Source organism: Platalea leucorodia, assembly GCF_965183815.1.
Source record: "Platalea leucorodia genome assembly, chromosome: 1".
Lineage (NCBI taxonomy): Eukaryota > Metazoa > Chordata > Aves > Pelecaniformes > Threskiornithidae > Platalea > Platalea leucorodia.
Window position 1 is genome coordinate 54135714 of NC_138823.1, and position 21597 is coordinate 54157310.

General features: G+C 38.8%; 2 protein-coding genes across 2 annotated transcripts in view; one reads left to right on the forward strand and one right to left on the reverse strand.

Annotated features, from left to right (window-relative positions):
• Positions 1-21597, forward strand: part of LOC309588909 (myosin regulatory light chain 2, smooth muscle minor isoform) — a 206085-nt gene that overhangs the window by 141300 nt on the left and 43188 nt on the right. The window lies entirely within an intron of this gene.
• MYOM1 (myomesin 1) overlaps positions 1-21597 on the reverse strand; it is a gene marked incomplete at its 5' end in the record, with an annotated part of 70324 nt that overhangs the window by 41863 nt on the left and 6864 nt on the right. The window contains 9 exons of the mRNA XM_082330012.1: positions 246-387; positions 3899-4060; positions 4669-4833; positions 6998-7060; positions 7186-7274; positions 8220-8312; positions 12311-12468; positions 14214-14424; positions 18592-18729. Of these exons, the coding sequence (XP_082186138.1) occupies positions 246-387; positions 3899-4060; positions 4669-4833; positions 6998-7060; positions 7186-7274; positions 8220-8312; positions 12311-12468; positions 14214-14424; positions 18592-18729 (1221 nt within the window). The remainder of the gene's footprint in view (positions 1-245; positions 388-3898; positions 4061-4668; positions 4834-6997; positions 7061-7185; positions 7275-8219; positions 8313-12310; positions 12469-14213; positions 14425-18591; positions 18730-21597) is intronic.

A 21597-nucleotide genomic window follows, 5' to 3' on the forward strand; every position in this document is an offset into this window, starting at 1 on the left:
GGGCTGAGCTACACAGTGTCTTGCAGTATCCTTTCTATGTAGTTAAATGAAGCAGGACATGATTATTTCCATGAAAGTTAGATCAGGCCCAGCCAATCTAAAACAAAACAAATCATTTTCTTCTGGACAGCAACAAGAATGAAAATAACAATGACCATTTTATCTCATGCTTTTCAATGTGCTTTTAGGTTTTTGAGTTAGAACGTGCAGCGATACTAATTCTCCAGTCTGGCACGCTCACTGACCTGTCAATGAAATATCCGAGGATGGGGTTTCCTCCATCAACAGCGGGCTGCTTCCAGGAGACAATGACATAATCTTTGTTGGCATCTAAACACTGCACATCCAGTGGTGCACCAGGGGCTCCGGGGATTTCGGCATCAGCATCTATGAGGATTGAGACATACATTTCCAAATGTAAACCACAGTTCTTTCACAATTAATAAACTTTAAGGACCAAATTCTGTTCCTACTGAGCCAAAAAAAAGAAGTTCCATCCCTGGCTTCAAAAAGTATTAATTTTTATATTGCCAGTGTTTTTCTAGGTTTTGGTTTTCTCTTTGCTACATTTACAAATGCTTAATATGTTACAGCATACTGTAAATGTAATTCACCTAGGCATTTTAAATAAAATTAGTAACATGCATTCTGGCTGGATAGCTGCCAGAGACATAGCTGAACTAAAAACTTGGCAGACTGTATATTTACCTGCTGTTCTACTTAGGGGAAGAGGCTGATATCTTGCCTTACAGCCAGGCAATAGCTCATTCAAAAGTATTCACCCATTGGATATACAACACTGAATTAAATATCTTATCTCCATACATAGTCCTTCATTGTTTGTTTTTGGTTAGCTATGAACTGCAAATGTATCAAAACCTTTTGAAGTTTAATTATATTACACATACATTATCGTTGTGGAATATAACCTTCATAAGGATGAGCATATCGTTCCTTTCAAGTGTTTATCACAAATCTGGGACTGCTGGTGTCAAAGGGCCTCAACTCCAGCATCAGCTTCTGGACATATCTTATCTAAAGCTTTAAAAAACAGAGCACAATGCTGGGCACTGGGGAATTTTACTGTTTACACAGTCAGAGTCTGATTTGTGAGATGGGGTAATTTTCATGCAGAGAAAAATAACCTTTGCAGGAAGATTGTAGGAAAGACTTTCAAAGAAGTGAGGTTGTTTCTCTGCAGAATGACATCAACTTGTATAATTACATGTAGCATTTTTCAAGCCTTGTTGTGAGCTACTTCAAAAGGAGACCTGACTTAGACAAGATTTATATACCTGAAGAAAAAAATATTTTGCTAGTAAATATCATTCATACATTCCATCTAAACCCCAGACTTCTTAAAAAAGTTTGATGTTTCAAAGCATTACAGGATTTTGTATTACAATATACAGTAATCCCTATTTTTTATGCTTTTGGCTTTCAGAAAAAGAAATGCCTTACAAGAGTATTTCACATGCTTCATTAAGTAAAACAGTAGTCTTCAGAAAAAAAAAAAAACAAACCACACTTTACACTGTGTCTTCTCTTATAGGCAGAGTAGCATCACATGGAGCTTTTGAAGCTGCGCCAAAGTACCAAGTCCAGGTGCTAATTACAGCTAACTCAATGCGTTTTTAAAAATGATAATGTACAGAGTAAGCAATCCAGTTAATATAACAACATAATAAGAACATTAAGAGTAATAACAATATGTCTTCAGTGATCTCTGTACGAAACGTTTTAATTGCCCATATTTACCGCTTGATGGAACATGAGACACCCCAGTTTCTTTCCAAGACAGACTGGGAAATAGCTGGGACAACCAGCATTGCTGATCAGCCTCAGGGAGGCTAGGGTTTCATCCCTGATGGCTTGCTGACAAATACTGACCTGTAGCCATGGCAGAAGGGTCACACACACTCTCTAAGCCTGTCTAAAGACCTAATGTTATGAGCCTGAGTAGTGCATCACTCACTTCCATCAATACACAGAGATTTCTGTGTGTGACACAGAAAGAAAACTGCTTGTGCTTAAATACCGTAGCTAGCCATTTATAGAAAATTTGCCTACAATTTAGGAGGAGCAGTGAGGAATATACTAGCCAACTGAGACTGTGGGGACCATTTAAGTAGGAATGTAGAATATAACTAATCTAATTAGAATTTGGCAAACGCGCTGATTGGCTAGTAAGATACTCTGGTGAAAAAGGTAGTGGGTTCGCAGTCAGGTCATTGCCAGAAGTCACCTGCATTGCTAGAAGATGTAACAGGAACAAGGGTGATAATTTATTTATATGGCAGCACAATTTACAAAAAAGCAAGAAAGGCAAGTCCTATTTCTTGTTGCAGATGCTCATTTCAGTAGACTCGTTCTTCAGGTGATGAAAACATCTGCTTCAGTCATATTTTCTGAGCAGGCTGTTATCTCACACAGCTCTGCTGGACTTGGCAACACAGTGCCATTCTGGGCATGGTCTCAGAGCCAAGAATTTCCAGAGCCTTTTGAATTAGCATTACACACTTCAGCTGCTTTTAGCAGCTGGGACAGATATAGAATCAGCACACAACCTGATAGCCATGGCTCCTTTTAAAGAAATATTACTCTAATACAAATTCAAGAAAGTTTTTCATGGTACAAGCAAACAACACCCAGAGAAATTACATTTTATTTCTACATTTTGCTGCTTTACTTTAGAGAATCACTGAATGGTTGAGATAGGCAGACAACTCCAGAGATCATCTAGTCCAACCCCTGGCTCAAAGCAGGGTCAGCTAGAGCTGATTGCCCAGGACCGCATCAAATCAGGTTTTGGATATCTCCAAGGATGGAGACTCCACAGCCTGTCTGGGTAACCTGTTCCAGTGTTCAACCACCCTTGCAGTAAAAAAAGTGGTTTCTTATGTTTAAATGAGCTTTCCTGTATTTTAATTTGTGTCCATTGCCTCTTGTCCTGGCACTGGGCACCACTGCAAAGAGCCTGGCACTGTATTCTTTACTCCCTTCCATCAGATATTTATACATGTGGATAAACTCTCGTGAAGCCCTCTCGTCTCCAGGCTGAACAGCCCCACCTCTCTCAGCCTTTCCTCATATGAGAGATGCTCCAAGCTCTTAATCACCTTCACAGTCCTTCACTGGACTCACTCCAGTGAGTCCATGTCTCTCTTGTACTGAGGAGCCCAGAACTGGATCCAGCACTCCAGATGAGTCTCACCGGTGCCAAGTAGAGGGGAAGGATCACCTCCTCGACCTGCTGGCAATGCTCATCCTAATGCAGCCCAGGATGCTGTTGTCCTTCTTAGCAACAAGGGCACATGTTCACCTTGGTGTCCACCAGGACCCCCAGAGTCTTTTCTGAAAAGCGGCTTTCCGGCCAGCCAGCCCCCAGCCTATGCTGGTGCATGAGGCTGTTCTTCCCCAGGTGCAGATCTTTGTGTTTCCCTTCCACTGTATTTTTTCCTCCATTGTGCATTGGAGAGAATGCCTCAAATGGTGCACAAAATCTTGATTGAAACAGTGCAGTTTAGCTACCAGTGAGATGTTTACAAAAATACATTTTTAAGTTATTATGTAGATTTTTTTCTCTTTATGACTTATGTTCAGTACTCTTCACAGGCTGAAATTCAGAAAGAGTATTGAAGTTACATCATACCCTAAATTTCCTCCTCAGAATGCAAATGGGGTTTAGAAGTCTTCTAGCACGGGATACCAAAGCATGAGATACGCATTCAATTTTTCCAGAGATAACAATTGGAAGCTATATTGCTAGAATGTATTAATAGAAAATAATAATTCTCTTTTTATTGGGAAAAAAAGCACCTCAACTGTCTGACACTGATTTTGCCAGTATGTTTTCCTCATTTCTGTAATGAGTTTCATTCACAAGACAGTATCCTACCTCGAACAAAGACGTAACTACTGTACTCTTCATAGTAGTCTCCCATCACCACTCGTAGAGTGTAAAGACCTTCATCTTCCTTGTTTGCATGAGTCAGTGTTAATGAAGCTCGCTCCCCACTCCAGTGCATCTGGACCCATTTGGATGGTGTAATAAGAACACCTAGAAATTAGAGAATTTCATGATGAGAATTAGCTGTATCTACTGAGGAATAGCTTCTGAATACAGACAATACATTGGAATAGATTGAAAATACACGAGACCATTCTTATTACACAGCTTTCTGTCTTCGAACACAATCATAAATTACAGCTAATTCTGCTCTCATGCCAATTTGTCTTCGTTTTCAAAGTGTGACTTCAGAAAGCAACAGCTTTTTTATCAGCTGTTGCACAGCACATTTGTGCAACTACTTAATTTCTGTCTTAACTTATATATAATGTCTTGACATACAAATAAACAGTAAAAGCTATGTGGGCTATGTAGATGGGCCGCGCAGACATTGGAGCTGATTAAAATGCTTCTAATTTAAAAATTTTTTTAAGAAAGAAAAAATACATAGAAGACATTTTCACAACATTTCATCAGTTTTTTGACTGTGGTTCCACTTCAAAATGCTAAATTTTGAAAAACTTTTAATTGAAAAAGAGAAAATATTACTGTTTGGAAATCTGAGAAAGTGATGACAAAATCATAACATTCACATATGCTGAAATAAGTAAAGATTTACATGAATGATGTTTGTATTTCTTCTTGTCAAACATTCTCACCATTTCTGTACCATTCGATGTCTGGTTTGAAGCGCTTGATATCAGGACTGATGACAACTGTGCAGCCCAGACTCATTGTCTCGCCTTCTCTCCCAAAGGCTACATCAAACTTGTCGACAAAGCTGATTTCAAACCTGGAAGCATAGCCATGAGGGGTAACACCAACTGTATAAGGGAAAAAAAATTGGGCTGTTTATTTTTTCTTTCCTTTTGTGACAAGAGTAGGAAGCAAAAGTACCCAATGATTATGAATACAGTCTCAGGTAAAATTTAAGGTATAAATAGGAACAATATATATTCAGTCATCATCTTCAGAGGTAATTGCAGTGTTAAATAATCCAAGCCCTTGCTATCACAGAGAATCAACTATTTCTTTATTCATACAATGCTAGTTCTTACAGCTAGTTCATTTTATCAGGGAGAAGCTCCTGCAGAATTTCATTCCAGAATTTCCAAAATTTCAGATCCAGCATTTTATCATAAGGTTTGTTTTGTAACTTAAAAAGACTTTGCTTTATGATTAATGATTTGTTCAGGTCAAGCTGATCTTTAGCTTATATGGTTCTCCTCTTCCCCTGTTTTAACTCCTTGCTCCATCTCAGGGCAGTCGTGTCCACTCAGCCTTCATTTTTACAAGCTAAATAAGCCTGGGGGGGTGGGGCTCTTAATATAAAATGAGCTCTCCATTCCCCCAGGCATTCAGGGAGCCTGTTTCTGTAATTGCTTCTGAATTTATCTTTTCTGATGCTGTGTGACCCAAGTTGTGCAGTATTCCAGACAGAATAAGTGACTGTGCTGGCTTTGGCTGGGATCGAGTTAATTTTCTTCATAGTAGCTAGTATGGGGCTATGTTTTGGATTTGTGCTGAAAACACTGTTGATAATACAGGGATGTTTTCATTATTGCTGAGCAGTGCTTACACAGAGTCAAGGCCTTTTCTGCTTCTCACACCACCCCACCAGCGAGTAGACTGGGGGTGCACAAGAAGCTGGGAGGGGACACAGCTGGCACAGCTGACCGAACTGACGAAAGGGATATTCCACACCATATGACGTCATGCTCAGCAATATAAAGCTGAGGAAAGAAGAAGGAAGGGGGGGACATTCAGAGTGATGGCGTTTAGTCTTCCCAAGTAACCGTTACACGTGATGGAGCCCTGCTTTGCTGGAGATGGCTGAACACCTGCCTGCCGATGAGAAGCAGTGAATGAATTCCTTGGTTTGCTTTGCTTGTAGGCGCAGCTTTTGCTTTGCCTATTAAACTGTCTTTATCTCAACCCACGAGTTTTCTCACTTCTACACTTCCGATTCTCTCCCCCATCCCACCAGGGGGGAGTGAGTGAGCAGCTGTGTGCTGCTTAGGTGCTGGCTGGGGTTAAACCACGGCAGTACCTTACACTTGTACTGCACACACATGGCACAGGGGCTTCTATGTTTCTTTTGAAAACAGCTCAGCTGTCACATTTTCCTTTTCCACAACTGCCCTACACTGGTAGCTCTCAGTCTTCCTGTGATCAATGAATATATGCAGATCATCATCTTCCTTTTCCATAACCAAGTGATAAATCCTAAATTATATTAGAAATATGTGGCCTTTCATTTTGTAGTGTGGTACATAAACTTGTTTCTATTATTCCAGAGCTTCGGTATATAAATGCCAGCTAGTATGCCTTTGCAGCATATCTCTGATTCTATTTGTGCTGCTACAATAAAAGAAATGTCTGTAAGTCTCATCTGTCAAGCCTTCCATGCACAGGGCCCCTGGGGCATTTCACCCACATGGCATATGTGGGTGGATTGTGTTAACATCATGGAAGTATCTATGCAATACTGTAAATCACTTCAAAATGTGAGGTTCTCAGGTAAAACAAACTACAATTTTTACCTTGATATATCCAAAACATTCAAATTGGGTTGTGGCTATTTGATCTTTTCTATGCATTTTCACAACGCATGAAATCGCATAGCAGCAGACAAGAACGATTAAGTCAACTACTATACTTATGCACATGCACCCCCTAGCTTTTTTCCCAGGCCATGTTTTACATATTGCAAAAGATGAAGTGTCTCTCTCTGACAGATTTTATTCCACAGCGAAGTGCAATATTAAAAGGACGTTTCTTATATAAGCGAATAGCCATAGACCTAGAAGGCAATGCCATTTTCCCCTATAGATGAGGCTAGCACCATCTGAAATTGTAGAGCTCAATATCTTTGTAAATCAAACCTGCTTCCTTTTTAAATAATGTTACAAAATATTCTGCTTAGTCATTTGTTATGATGTCACTACTTTAAAAGGATGTGTCAAACAAACATATATTGCAACTTACGTCCCAGAGGCATGGAAACAGTTCCAGCATACAAAAGACTTGCATCAATTTCTCCTTTGTACCCTAGACAGAAAAAGAACAACTCCAGTCACTATCACCAAGAGGTAAAGGCTCTCTGAGCCACAAAAACAAAATTGGTGATGTGCATCTTCAGAAAAAAACCCGAAGGAAATATTTTGCAAACCTACTCTTTACCACGAGGGAAGCATAAGCCGAAATTTCTCCTTTAACATTCATAGCAGAGGCCCGGTACTGAGCAGTGTCATCAAAATCACACCTAAAATGATAGAAATCATTAGGCAGGGCACCCATTTACTCCTTGGCATAGCCTCTCCCATGTTTTCGATTAAAGAAACCTTCAGAAATCTGGGTAAAATCTATAAAGAAGTAAAAGCTTGGGGACAGACACACTGGACACTGGACTGATTGTAGCCATTAAGTTTTTTGTCAATGTTAAAAATCAATGTTTGAAATAAATGTTTCTTTTCAAATATCACTTACAGATTTGAAATTGAGAATATAGCAGAAGCAGGAAAAAACTGTCTGATAATATTTATCTAAGTTATCTCTTAAGTTGTCACTAATTTACTGTCTCCTATGGAGAGATGCCTAACATGGAAGCTGTAGAAATGATAGACATCATAAAATATTTCCAAAGGACACCTACCAGTATCTAAATTGTCAAATCTACATTGTTGTGGATTGTCAAATTAGGTGATTAGGTCTCATATTTTCAATGTTTTTTAATGCAAAGTGACTGCAAAAATTTCCCATTTGGGGGATGAGTACTGTTAAAGATCTTTCTTGTGTATAACTGAGGACATCTCTGTTCTGTTCCTCATTTCAGTAAGAATCAGGAAATTTGCTACATTTGAAAAACAGTTAACTAACTCACATATTTTTACCCTGAACTAGATTTTTCTCATGTTTAAGTGTACTCATGCAGCAGACAAATGGAAAAAGTAATCACAAATGTCCCACATGTTTCTGACTCAGCCATAAATATAATAATAATCCAGATAAATTACTCACTTAGGTAAATTGTGTATCCTCTGCTGAGGAAAACCAGAACTGCTTCAACATTTAGTAGACAGCGTTCACCTCAGCTGTACAAACTTGATATCTCTTACATCCCCAAGAGATATATTCACATTTTGCAGGTCTCAGTCTATAGCAACGTTTCAGCTTAAGCTATTTGTTAAATTATCTAGTATTCCCTTACGTGCTAATCTCCAGTGAGTGCAGCCCATATCGACTTTCAATGATATACTTGCCAGGGTGAGTCTGTACGTTGATGGGCACATTGTTTTTGTACCTATGGAAAACCAAAGAAACAGTATGTCACAAAAGGAAGTGTATGATTATACACTTTAAAAGGTCAAGTGCTTGATGTTTGAAATAGAATGTCAGTTTCTGCATGTTTCTCCTAGATAGCTGTAGTCTAATTTCCTGGGAAGACATTACATATCTTTGGAAGCTTAACCTCTCTCTCTTTCTCTTTGACCCACCCCAGGTGAATTTTATTTTCTAATTAAAAGGAGAAAATAGTCTTGAATGGGATGAGAATCAGTTTATATTACCATGAATATAAACTTCACGGTTACTACTTGTAAAGAAATGGACGAGTCACATGAGCAACATCTCAGAGTTTTGTGAATTGCAAACAATGAAAATTCTGTAGCATCCTTACCTACTAGGTATCGTACACATTTTGTTTGGTTTGCATATTTGATCTACTTTTAAAACCTGCATATTCACAAAAATGTCAGGTAGAAAGTTAACTTTTTTTTTTTTACTTGCATAGCTAAGTTGACAGAAGCCCCGATGGGGTTAGACTGGTAAAGAAAAATTGTCTTGCTGGTAAAGTGCATTGCAGTGAGGGATCTGGCAAAAGCTGTGCTACCAAAATCTTCTCTGCCTTTACAGGTATACACTATGAGTGTTTTCTGGTACAGGTATATCTTCAGGTAGGAAAAGTTTACTGTTAAAAACTCCCAGTAAGTAATTTGAAGGAATGAACCAGTACTGATCAGTAGTGAGCTGGCACTGCTAATTTCAGATTTTACATAAACAGGTTGAGACTCACAGAGGGAGGGTTCGGTGGTTCATGGTAAATTCTTCTTCACCAATCATTGCATAAAAAGTCATTCATTCTGGACAATACATGGTGTAACCAAGTAAATGTTCGAGTGAAAGTAGTAAGCACTAGTAATACAGAACAAACTGGAGATAGGAGTCTAATAAAATTACACACTGAACTGTATTCAGGTCTATAAAGAAATAATGTTTCCTAAGATAGTGTCCTTTAACATAGATTTCCCTGTGCTCCATAAGGTACATATATAAGGGAAGTGGAAATATAAATGATGATAGATAAAAGCATCTTCATCTCTTACTTTGATGTAGCTTAAATAAACCTTTCTCTTCATAAGTCATAACAGACAACCAGCCAAAGAGCTTTGCTTCTTCATTTCAGATTTTAAATATTAAATCTCTTATCATTTTCAGTCAGGAAAGGGAACTGGTCTGGTGTCAGTGGCTTATCCCATTTTACCAAACAAGTCAGTAATAAGCAATTTTATTTTTACCAAGAATATTATTAGTTTAATATGTCTCAAGATGAAGCTATATCCATAATAAATCTGAAAATTGCCTTTCAGCACTTTCAGTGTTGTGGAATAAAGAATATTTCCCTGGCTACAAATATTTGGGCACAGTAATACACTGGGATTTTTCCAAGTGCCAAAGTGAGCAAGGATCATAAACCCTAATGCTTTTCATCCTGATCTTACTTTCAGCAAGATGTGTCCATGGAAAGGGACTCAATGCAGGGCAATACTCTCTATTCTGGACTTCAAACAGTTGCAGAGATGCTTGACCTCATTACAGATCTCCTACGGCCTTATCCTGACTTACAGCAAAGAATAATACATGGGTCCAGTAAGAGTAATCCATTCGCTACCACTCTTCACCTCATCTGTGCAATGGCACCCCCCAGACTGATCTGCCTGGGAACATCTGGGCATCTTTATATTCCATGTAGTGTGTCAAATAGTTTAGAAAACAGAATAATGCCATCAGTTCCTGATATTTTCCAGGGAATATGAAATCCTGTGAAAGAGGATTTGACTCCATAATCTCTTTAACTTGTCTCCAAAGGGCTGGGTAACCCTCGGATCCTGTTGGCAGCAAAGGCGTTTGGTAGCATGTGGTGCTGTGCAGAAACAAGCTTTAACTGAGTCATGCCAGCAGCAAGAAGACTTTCACTTCTTTTGTCTTCATTATCAGGTTAGTATAAAATAGTTGATTCAATTTTCACTTATTTATATTCATCTATGGAAAGAATAGGGCTCATGTGTTAGAAGGACCACTTGTTATTTCTGGAAAGGCAAATTCCAGAACAGCCAAGTCATTAGCTAATGTTGGACTGCAACCTCCCACTGTCATTATGCACTGATAGTTTATGCTTTCTGCTACTGGTTTCAAATGTCCTGGGTTTTCCGTATGCTTTTTCCAAGGGAGTCAGAACAGCTGCATCAGACAGTAAGGTTTTCTTTAGAGAAAGTTCGTGAAGCTTTATCATTTTTCAGGCATGGCACGAAAAGGTCTTCTTTGCTTATACAAAGAATGACTGTTTGGAATACATGACTGACATTTCGTTAGAAATGCTGAATGAGAGCTGACAGATCCAGGTTCTGTATTTCAGAGCAAAGACACCTGCTGCAATGACTGTGAACTCTTTTTTTCCATTAGTAGCCTGTGGCAAAGTGAAATCCCCTTGGAATTCAAATGTACGGTAAAATGATGTATTAATTTCCACCATCCACATTTAGCCCTCAGATGAAAGGCTGGTTCATGGTGAGAGCAAAGGCAGACAGCTGAAGGCTTGGTTTAACCACGTCAGGTTTTTGGGATAAGGTGATTTTCAACCAAAAGGAAAATAGGCCAGCTCTCGCGTTCTTGGTTAGGATTCTGGTTACAGAGCTAGATGACAGCCATGAGCATAGCTGACCATTCCTTATGTCCAGCTGAGACCAGACCTGAAGGGTTTGTCTGGAATCCTCTCTAGGAGGAATGTCAAAACGGGACACTCACAACCCTTACATGGCAGGAAAAATGTGTCCTTGCAGAGCCTGGCTATTGGTTGTCATAGTCTAAGGGGACAGATCAAATGACTTCATGGGCATCAGCTCTAGCCTATTAATGTACCTCTTAGTAGCACTTTTTATCAAGCCCTGAGATTAAGGTTTTTAAGACCTAAATAACCACAGAGTCCATTAAGCAATTCAAGTAGTAAATTGCAAATTATAAGTATTACTTAACATCATAATATAGTAGATGTTTTCTGTTGTCTCCACAAATAGAATCTCCATGGGACTTATTCCTAATTAATGCTTAATGTTGAATGCAGGCTTATTCTTTGTTCATTTACAAACACATACATGCGTTTTATATACACATTCTAGAAGAATATTTTAAATTAAATAATGAGCATCAAATCTCATTTTATGTTTGAAAAAAGTTATTACCTATTATCTTAACAACTTGATGTTATCCGTGTAGCATGAAACAGATCTGCTCAATAGATGGTGAGACAGTAAAGCTTCACAAGTCAATGTTAATTAAACTAAATTAAATTCCAGTCAGGGTAAACTTTAACCCTGTCAAATTAATCCTTCAGCTATGACTAAGACTATATTTTGGAGTTTTTACAGTAAAGATTTAGTCCAAAGACCATTCAAGTGAATAGAAAGTTCCCAATAGACTCGAAAGCTTTCAGAAGATTTGTATGGTCCTGGGTCTATCTGCAGTCTTTGACTTCAAGTAATTATGATGTAATTATGCTATGAACACCCTGCATCATGAGATTTCAGTTTCATGGAGATTCAGTACTATAACTGCTAGGCAGCCAAGCAACTAGTCCTTAACCAAAATATGCTTTAATGCTTCAGGGACATTAAAGGCATTCGTAGACTAAACAGAAGTATTTGGAAAACATTATTTTAAGGATAGTACTGATGATAAATTAAACTTCTATTTTTCCTTCATCAGCATGCAGAAAGAATATATTGGATGTCTCTATGAAAAAAAAAAAAATCTATGTATTTCTATTGCTGTTACACAAAGTTTTGTTTTGCCTTTTAATATTTTTCTTTCTTTTTGTACAAGGTGACTTGAAAGGTGTTTGACAGGCTTATGTACCTAATGTTTTTTTATTGAACTTCTATCTTTCTGGAAAAACTACCACATTCACTGAGATGACTTCAGATATTAGTTATGTGGTGACTTTCAGTGCTAGAGATACAAACTTACCATGTAACACGGGGTGCTGGCCAGCCAGCCACGGAACAATGAAATTTTACATTTTGCTTTTCCCAGATAGTGTGGGAACGAGGCTCGATAACAAACTCAGGAGCATGTAAAAGTTTATCTTGATTCAACTTTTTGTGGAATGCCTGAGTCTCTTCTAGCTGGAAAAGAAACATTTGATTATAAACTCCAGCAGTTATAAGTGGAAATTATTAATATACAAAAAGCATAGTTTTAAGAGCAATAACAAATATGCAATTTTTATTTTAAAATCAAAATAGACATACTTAATGTATTTATCTCACCTGGACACAGAAAACAAAGTTTTCATCTTCAAGAAGTTCTCCTTCCAAAATAGCTATATTTGATTTTACTGGGTTTTTTTTTTCCTTAAAACTATTCTAAGTAAAATAATTTTCCACATTTAATTATTTTTTTTCAATACAGAATGAAAGGTGAAATAGGTCTGCAACCCAGATGTCTTCTGTACTGTTGCTCTAATGCAAGACTGTGCATGCCTAGATCACCTCTGACAGACCTGCTCTCAAACCTTTCCTGCTAATGGGATCTTTCATCCTTCCAGGGTAACTTTTTCAACTGCTTGGCTATCCACAGAGCTGGAAAAAAAATTCCTAATATACTATAAATCTTGCTTTCTGCAAACTAAACTATTTATTTTCTGCCCTAACTTTCACATATATGGAGAATTACAGGGCCCTGTATTAAAGTTATTAAAAGAAGACAGCTTTCATAATCCTCTCAGTCTTTTATAAACTGTGCAATATCAGTTTGCCTTACAATGGTTGTTTCTCCGTTCTGGACAGGTTCTACTTGTCCTCAACATTCATAAAACAGTAACTACTAATTATCAGAGATCCAACAGTCTCCAACACAATTAAATTATTGCCCCCTGTGTTTTAATGACAATACTTTTGTTAACACACTCTAGAATGCCATTTGTTTTTATACAACAATGACTGACATTAAATTGACTGACATTAAATTTGTGACCTGTTATAACTCCTAGCTCCTCAGGTACTTCTACCTAGCCACGCATTCCTCGTTTACTTGTTCTTTTCCTTCTGTGTGTAGTAATTGCCATTGGTTGTTATCAAATTTCACCTTCACTGTTTCTCAGTTTTTGAGATTATTTTGAATTTTTACCTTGTCCTTCAAAGTGGAGGACCTTTTCCAACCTTATGTCATGAAGATATTTTATAAGCATATCACCAATTCTTCTGCTCAAAACTTTAATAAATTTGCTAAATGAAACATAATTGCAATTGATGTATTCTGCCAGTCTGGTCATAACACATTTGTAACTATACTCTGAGTACTATTTTTTAACAAGTTGCACAATAATATCAAAGCTACCCACAATTAGAGATTCAGTTCCAGGTATCTTTGGCAATTCCTTCCCTAATTTACACCCTGAGATTAAAACGCTGGGGTAAACATTTTGGACAAGCTTGTTCCCAGGCCATAAAAATCCAGAAATTACCCCATCACTTTTTTATTGGCAAGATACATATATTGACACCTTTCTTCTCTGCCCAGCAACAGCCTCATCACCCAGGTGAAGGGTGCTGTGCCATTTAACTAGGTGTGGGCATGATGAAAGAGCATTCCCCGGCCCCGTTCTCCCTCCATTTCTGCCAGCACATCAGAAGAGTTCCTGGTGCCTACCTCAGGCACAGTGCCTCTTTTCTTATCCACCTGACACCAAGATAACAAGATTTTACATCAGTGAAAAGATTTCCATTGAAAAGACTCTGGTTTTTTACTACCATTATTGTGATTACCCATGGTGTAAATTAGGGCCCTGTTGTGCTAGGCACTTTACAAACACCAAAAAAACCCCGACCCACCCTGTTTACAGCCTAGGCGTTAATTCCTACTCTTTTACCGTTTTCTTCAGGGCCACACGTTCAGCAGACTCCCGGACTGCTACTTTCCTTGATTTTTTTTCATGATGTTCCTCTTCAGAAGTTGACTTGACCACCTTGCTGACACTAACTCCTTCACCTGTGGCAAAAAGGTTCCTCTTGGCAACATATGCAGCACTTTCTTTAATTCTTTCTTCTTCTGTGTCTGTGATCCCGCTGATACTCACTTCTCTGAAAGAATTTTTAAAAAGCAGAATCCCATTGGAAAATGCTGAGAACATATTTCATTTATACTTTCTATCAAATTAGTCAACTGCAGTGGCCAGCACTCTTTCATAACATATTTCTGCTATTACAGTCTCATATGTATTCAAAGCAGAAACATGGAAGGGTACTGCAGAATGACTATTTCTCTGTCTAAAGTCATGGCCATTTTCAGTGCCTCTCTGTATAACTATGCCATACACATTTTCAGTTTAACCATTATCCTGCATTGCTATAAAGATTAGTGTAAGGCATACCCACAGATCTTCAGTTATTGGCTACAGCATTCATAGTAACACTACCAAAGAGGCAGGAGATAATTGTAGCTGTATAACAATGTCCTCATTTCTGATTTATACAGAAAACCACATTACTGTATATCACAAAAAGTTCTCTTTATTTGTAGAAAATTCAATCCTGTAATGTTTGTAGGGTGACTGTTCTTCCAAATGTTTTCAAGAAGATGATTAAGGATTTTCTGGAAGCATCCTCCTCAGGCTTTCTACGACGCAAGATGCAAAGAACAGTTACTCTCAATGGGCCCAATCCTGTTTCCATATGCACGTGTGGAAGTACCATTGCAGCCATATTGTTTTGGCACTGTCAGGACATGATAGCTGCTATAGTAGTGCATATACAATGAGAGTTCCTTGACTTAAGGAGAAGCATTAATATCCTTCTGCTGAGTTTAGTTACTTTAGGGTAACGTTAGATGGCACACTGAAAAGAGGTTCTGTTTAAGTTCTCGTTAAGTGCCATCATGCAAGCACTGTAGAGAAAGCAGCCTCTTTATTTCCAGAATGCACTCATGCACAGCCTCACTATTTTATCATAAAATGCTTACTGCTTCTACAAAGCAAAAAGATAAGGAAGAATGATTTTTTCCTGTTTTCTTTAAGATTGCTAATATTGTGCATTTGATAGCACATCTCAACACTCAAGAAAACTTGGATTCAAGCCCATAATTAACTGTCCAGCCCCTTATCTTTGGGCTGTGAAGTCAGTTTGGTGAGATGCAAGACAGCCAAGCAGTAGAACGTGCTGTAAAGTTAATTACGCATAAAAATTGCTCAAAAGACTAAAAAGCTTACTTAACAGCATAGAGCTTTGACCTCCCTCATGCGTTCAAACTCTGCCTTGAACTTTCTGTGTTTCAGGTTGCTTTAACAGGATGTTCCTTAAAAAGTAGTAGTGGGATGACTGATTCCCTTCACTTAGGCACATCAGCTCCCCCCACAAATGTCATCTGAAGCTGCAAATATATGGCAGAGATTTCTAAAGACAATTTTGAAAACTCAGTTTAATGAATATGAATGTAGCTATCTACATTCAGTTTAAATGAATCAGTGGCATTTTTCTGCAAAGGCAAGCTGACATTATTTCCTCCTTAATTACAGTAGTTAAGATCTCAGCAACTTCACAGTATGGACCCGCTCCTCAAGGCATAAAGCATCTTCTGGGAGCTGATGAATATCCTCAGACTAATATAGGACTCAACCTAGTCATCTGCAATAGTGGTCCCCAGTTGCTTTTGATCAACAGTATTAAATATTTAGATTTGCTAATCATTTCTTCCTGTTATAATCTTCCCAGATCAAAGAGAAACATGTTCCCTGAGATGATGAATGCATCAGAAACAGCACACGGTACCATTTAAGAATTGATTCTGTAGTCAAGTCTCAGAGTTTTCAGTAGAAAACACTTTTCAAACAGAAATAATGGGATCAAACCCCAAATGGCACACACAAAATATTATTTAAAGGGTATCTGCCATCTGCAGTTCTTTGGCGTAGGCTTATTAGTGGTTGCAAATAGTTCCACGAGCCACATCCAGTATGTTTAGCACCTATGGCATTAAATCAAGCTCTGGGTGTTTTATTATCTAGAATACTGGCTGGCTGTCCTTAATTTTATCTTGCAAGTATTAGGCTAGGTGTTTAAGAAGAACAGTTGTGAAATGAATAATCTGAGCAAGGGAGTTCTTTACAGCAGAACCTGAGGGCTCTGAAATAGAACCAAACAATGGAAACAGTGACACGGCGCTGAAGGTCGCCCAGCAGCACGGGCAATAGCTCCAATGAACCCACGGAGAGCTGACCTTTATAAATAACTATTCCTTGTAAAAGCTATCTGCCGATGGGAAACAACACATCAATTTCACAGGGGAATTTGGGAATGACATATAACATGCACATGGTTCAATGGGCTTCAGCTGTTATCTTTCAAACAAAAATAAATATCTGACAGGAATGTGGAATGCAACTTCTGCAGTCTTGGCATGCAGTCATGAACATGATGCCAACAGAAAAAAAGCCTAAAACAGATACCCCAACCATTTCATGCCATGTTGAGTTGGGCACCCTAACAATCATCATATGCCCTTTTTATATTTTTTAACTAATTAAAAAAAAACTATTCAGGTCATTTCAGTGGCACAAAAGCACACACAACTTCCTGAGTTTCCATGTGCAAAAAGTAAGATTGATGATACCAACAACAGTAAGAAGAAGAATAGTAAAAATGGTGTAAGAATCCAACAGCATCTTTTAATGTAGGATCCCAAGGTATTGCACAGACACAAATAAATGAAGCTACACACCATCACACTGAGTTATATATTACTGGATGCATTTTACAAAAAAGTAAAATAAAAAAAAAGATTATTTGTTAAGATGTTAGCATGATGTGTTGAGATCACAGGGGCCTGTAAAACAGCTAAGATCATCATCCAGGAGTACTAGCCATCAGTTATGATTTTCAACTATTGACCAACACTATAAATTTTACTTTTGTAGACTCAAGACACAATAAAAAGGGAGGATATTTGTACTTGAGGTCATGGGAGACAGATGATGGTGAGCTGCAAATTACTGCTATGTAAAGCAGAAACACTGGGTGAGATGCAAAGGTGAGAAGCCTTGAAAATATGTTACCATAAGTTTTGTATGACACATATTTATGTATTTCTATCACAGAAAATATAGCTCAAACTCCAGAGAAATGGTTTAAAAAGGCAACAGTGTGTGCTTCTGAATGTTGGTTGGATCAAAGAGCAGTAAATCCAACACAGAAATGCACACGGGGTGAGAAAAAAATTACTCCAGGATAGTAGGAGGGAATTAATAAAAACCAAAACTGCTGGTCTCATCACAAAAGCATCACAAACATTCAAAAAGCCAAAGCAATAATATCTCCCACTGACAAAGTGGAACTAAGTTTCACATGAAAGCACAAGTTTGGACACAAAGCAGAAGTGACACTGGGTGTTGATTAAGCAGTAGACAGAAAAGGACTGGCTCCCAGAAACAGCTTGGAAGTGTCCCATGAAAAATGCCGTGCTGCAGAAGAAAGCCAAGTTGAAGAAAGATTTCTGTTCAACTGCAGGTGGGCAAGAAATTTTTCTCCTCGCCTCTAATCAGGAGCCGGTTTTCCACACCACACCCCGATATGTATTAATCTGAACAAGTGACTATGTTCAAACTGCTGGAGACTTCTAATAAAATCAGTATGCCATACACCAAAAAAGGCAGGGGAGCCTCCTTGCTCATGTTGGTTCTGGCTTCCACATAAGTTCACATTCAGCTTTACTGAGGACAGTGCTGCAGTAAGATGTATTACATCAGTAGTAACCATGCAATAAATACCACCAACACGTGAGATCAGTATGAATCATTACGATGGATTTGAGAAGGTATTTGGTTTCATTCCAGGTTTTCCCTGTGCCAGGACAAAACATTAGCACATTGTTTCATTGTTTCTATGTTTAATGCTTGGTAAGAGACACTGAATTGCAGAAGAAGTCTTCAAACCAAAAGAAAAAGCTAAATAATGTGGACAACATGCTTGTCCAGTTCCCAACAGGCAGGGTTATAATTATATCTTCATTTCATAGAAAGTGGCCTTGGCAATGTGTTCAAAACAAAGACCAGACATCTAGGTTCATTTGTCCTGGCTCTGGATGATCAATGTCTGATTTTCTGCCAGTCAGTTGACTTTTTGTCTTATCTCTCATGTGAAGTGCAAACAATCACCTTGAGATCCATGAGTATAAACAAGATTAATGGATTTTTTATTTTATAATTTGGTAATAAAATGACAGAAATAAGATACCAAACGAAAGGAAAATGAACATACCGTCCTGTGAATATGGGCATTGAGTAGTCTATGGCTTCGTTCTCTTTGTCCTCAGATACTAAAGTCTGTTTTGCTCTCTTTGCTTTGGGACTCATCTTATAGGATTGATCTTCAATCATTAAATTAGAATCTTTCAGTCTGAAATAAAAATAATATTGTTAAATTCGGAAAAAAAAGCTGTTAAGAAACACTCCAAAATAAGATTAAAGTACTAAAAATTTTTGCTTTCTTGTTTGATAAGCGAGTAAGTATCATTTTTAATAGCCATGGCTTCAACACGTAACTAAATGAACTTTTGACAAACTCATCATTACAAATACAACACTGATGCCCCTTAATATTAAATCTAAATAGAGAGAATAAATGATATACCTGATAGCAATGCACATTTAATAGCTTCTTTGTTTGGGACTTGGAGAGTTTACATACCCAGTTTTGGTAGATCCTGAAGTCACTGAGACCACTGAATGATTCTGAAGATTGTATCTGAACTCATAACATCTATTTTTCCAAAATTTACAGTCCTGAAATCGTCTGGTCCCCAACCGAAATGTTGGTATGCAAATATATTCAAAATAATAATGCAGTTAAGTCTCTCTACAGAAATTGCAGGGCAGGGTATCACTCAGTAACCAGTGTTGCCATTCCTGCTGCTCTCCCATTCCACCCCAATCCATTGGAAGCAGAGAGCTGAGTGAAGTAACACCATTTAACATAGCACAGATAAATGGAGAATGAGTGGAAAGAGAGAAGAGCAAACCAAAGGGAAGGCTTCCCCTCCCCACCAGCCTGGGAGGGATTCTGAAGAGTGTGAAGCATATTTGAGGCAGTCATTTTGGGTTCATTTTTAACATGGTTACAAATTGTGTTAACAAAGCTCCAAATACCTCCGTCCTCCTTCCCCAATGCAACACATCTCTAACTTCCAGATCTATGGAATATCCTAATTAGCTGTCAGCCTTTTATAAATTCCCAAAGTGTCTATTCATCTCTGTCTCAACATCGCCAAGGGACATCATATGTGAGTCTGCTTCTGGTCTGGAGATTTGTCTACACAGCTTATGCTTACTGCTTATGTGCACAGATAAAAGAGCAGAATTAATTAAGGCACGTGGTTTCTCAGCAAGGCTCGTTAGCCCAGACATGTACCACTAACATGGCTAACCCGCTTCCCATACCCTGGGCAGCTTACGCTGGTGTCTCTACGCAGCATGCTGTACACATATAATCAAAACTCATGCTAACACTGGGCCCCTGAGGGTGTTACACATGTATAATGTAAGATTACAAATACATACTTGGGCTAATGTTTTCCTTAGGCTGCAGCCCTGCAAAAGTACCAAGCTCCAGACATGCCACCAACACAAGTCATACCAGGAAGAGCGCTTAATTTCCAAAATATGTGTTAATAATCTATCCATGTGAGACTGTGTGTGTGAGATCACACAGGTCCAGTTTCACTCTCCCATCTTTCCTTCCTTTGTTTCTTTGTGCCCATCCCTTTGTTCAGACTGAGTTCTCTCCTTACCCAGTGCCTGTTAAATCAGTCTCCTGTTCTCTAGCTCTCTTAATGGCTTTCTTACTGTCATCTCTTCTCCTTCTCCATCTAGTTCCTTGCCTGAACTTCACGTCCCCTCCCACATCTGCTTTCCAGCCCTCATCTCTTTGCCCTGCCACTCACAGCACCATCAGTAAGAGTCTCCCTTCCTTTCTCCTTAGTCCCCAACTCATCAGACTCAACTGTATTTGGCTCACCCGGCATCACAGTGAGGCAGCCCTCTGCTCTGTGCTCTCTGGGTGCCCACTTTATAGCCACCATCACCAAGCGTACAGCACCACTGCTGAGAAATGCTCGGTACACAGGGCGTAAAAGCAACTGTGCACCAGTTGTCCTTCCTTCCTCCTCCCCGTATCCTGTTTTCCATGCAAACAAAAGCACAGCCAGAGGAGCTGTGGCACACACCGCGGGACTGGGGCCAAGGGTTTACCATGTCAGGCACCACTGAGTCAGCCAAGGCACAGACCAAGTCTACAGGAGAGAGATGCTGTCTGCTCCAGGGTCTGATGCCAGGCACTGCCCAAGGCAGCCAGGGAGGGAGTCCAAGGGAGGCGGACCCAGCTTTAGGGACAGAAATCCAAGCGGAAAACACTTGGGAACAGTCCAGGCAGAGTAAAATAAAAAGCAAGAGACAGTGTGCAACAAGGTATGCAATGGCCTCACTCCTGGGTTGGGCAACGATGTGGTACAATCACTATCGCCAAGCACAAATGCATTGGGAGAACTCATCATCAAATAAATGGTGAGAAACATCAAAGGCAAAGTATTTTCATTATTTTTCATAATTGAACTATAGTCTGTAAGGAGCTGCAGTTCTTTACTTAGCAGGTGACTTTTATTCCTGTCCTATTTTAAAATGGGACAAACCTGGAATTTTGACTCTGACTGCCATCAGATTTCCTAGGGGCTTTAGGCTGAACCCTTTAGGAGGTCACTTGATTCCTGGTTGCTTCTAGATTGAGAAGGATCACAGTATCATTTGAACTTCAGTTTAAATGTCAAGAAGTTTCTGTTTTCATAAAAGTAGATAAAATGTGGTGAAAATTTCAGCTCAGGCATTTTCAGCACTGTTAAATCCAGACTAGCTTTCTGTTCCTAAAGGAGAATTTGGCCGTCCTGTCAGTTTAGTTTTCAGTTATGGTCCAGATTACACGCTCATGTAGGGAATTAATGGGGAGCGTACATAGCCGTTCCCATCACTCTCTGCTAGGCCTTTTGTTGATGTCTTTCCTACATGGCTTTTTTTTTCCCTATCTTTCACTTATAACTCTCTAAAATTATTTGAAAAGGAAAGAATAAATTGCTATAGGTTCTGTCTGTTTGATGGTTGTTTTTTTAATCAAACACTCCAAGTGTTTGAAGTTGAATATCTCACTTTCATTTTTTCTGCCTTCCACAGCTGGCTTTATGAAAATATCCCCTGAATCCTTCAGATTAATGCCAGAGAT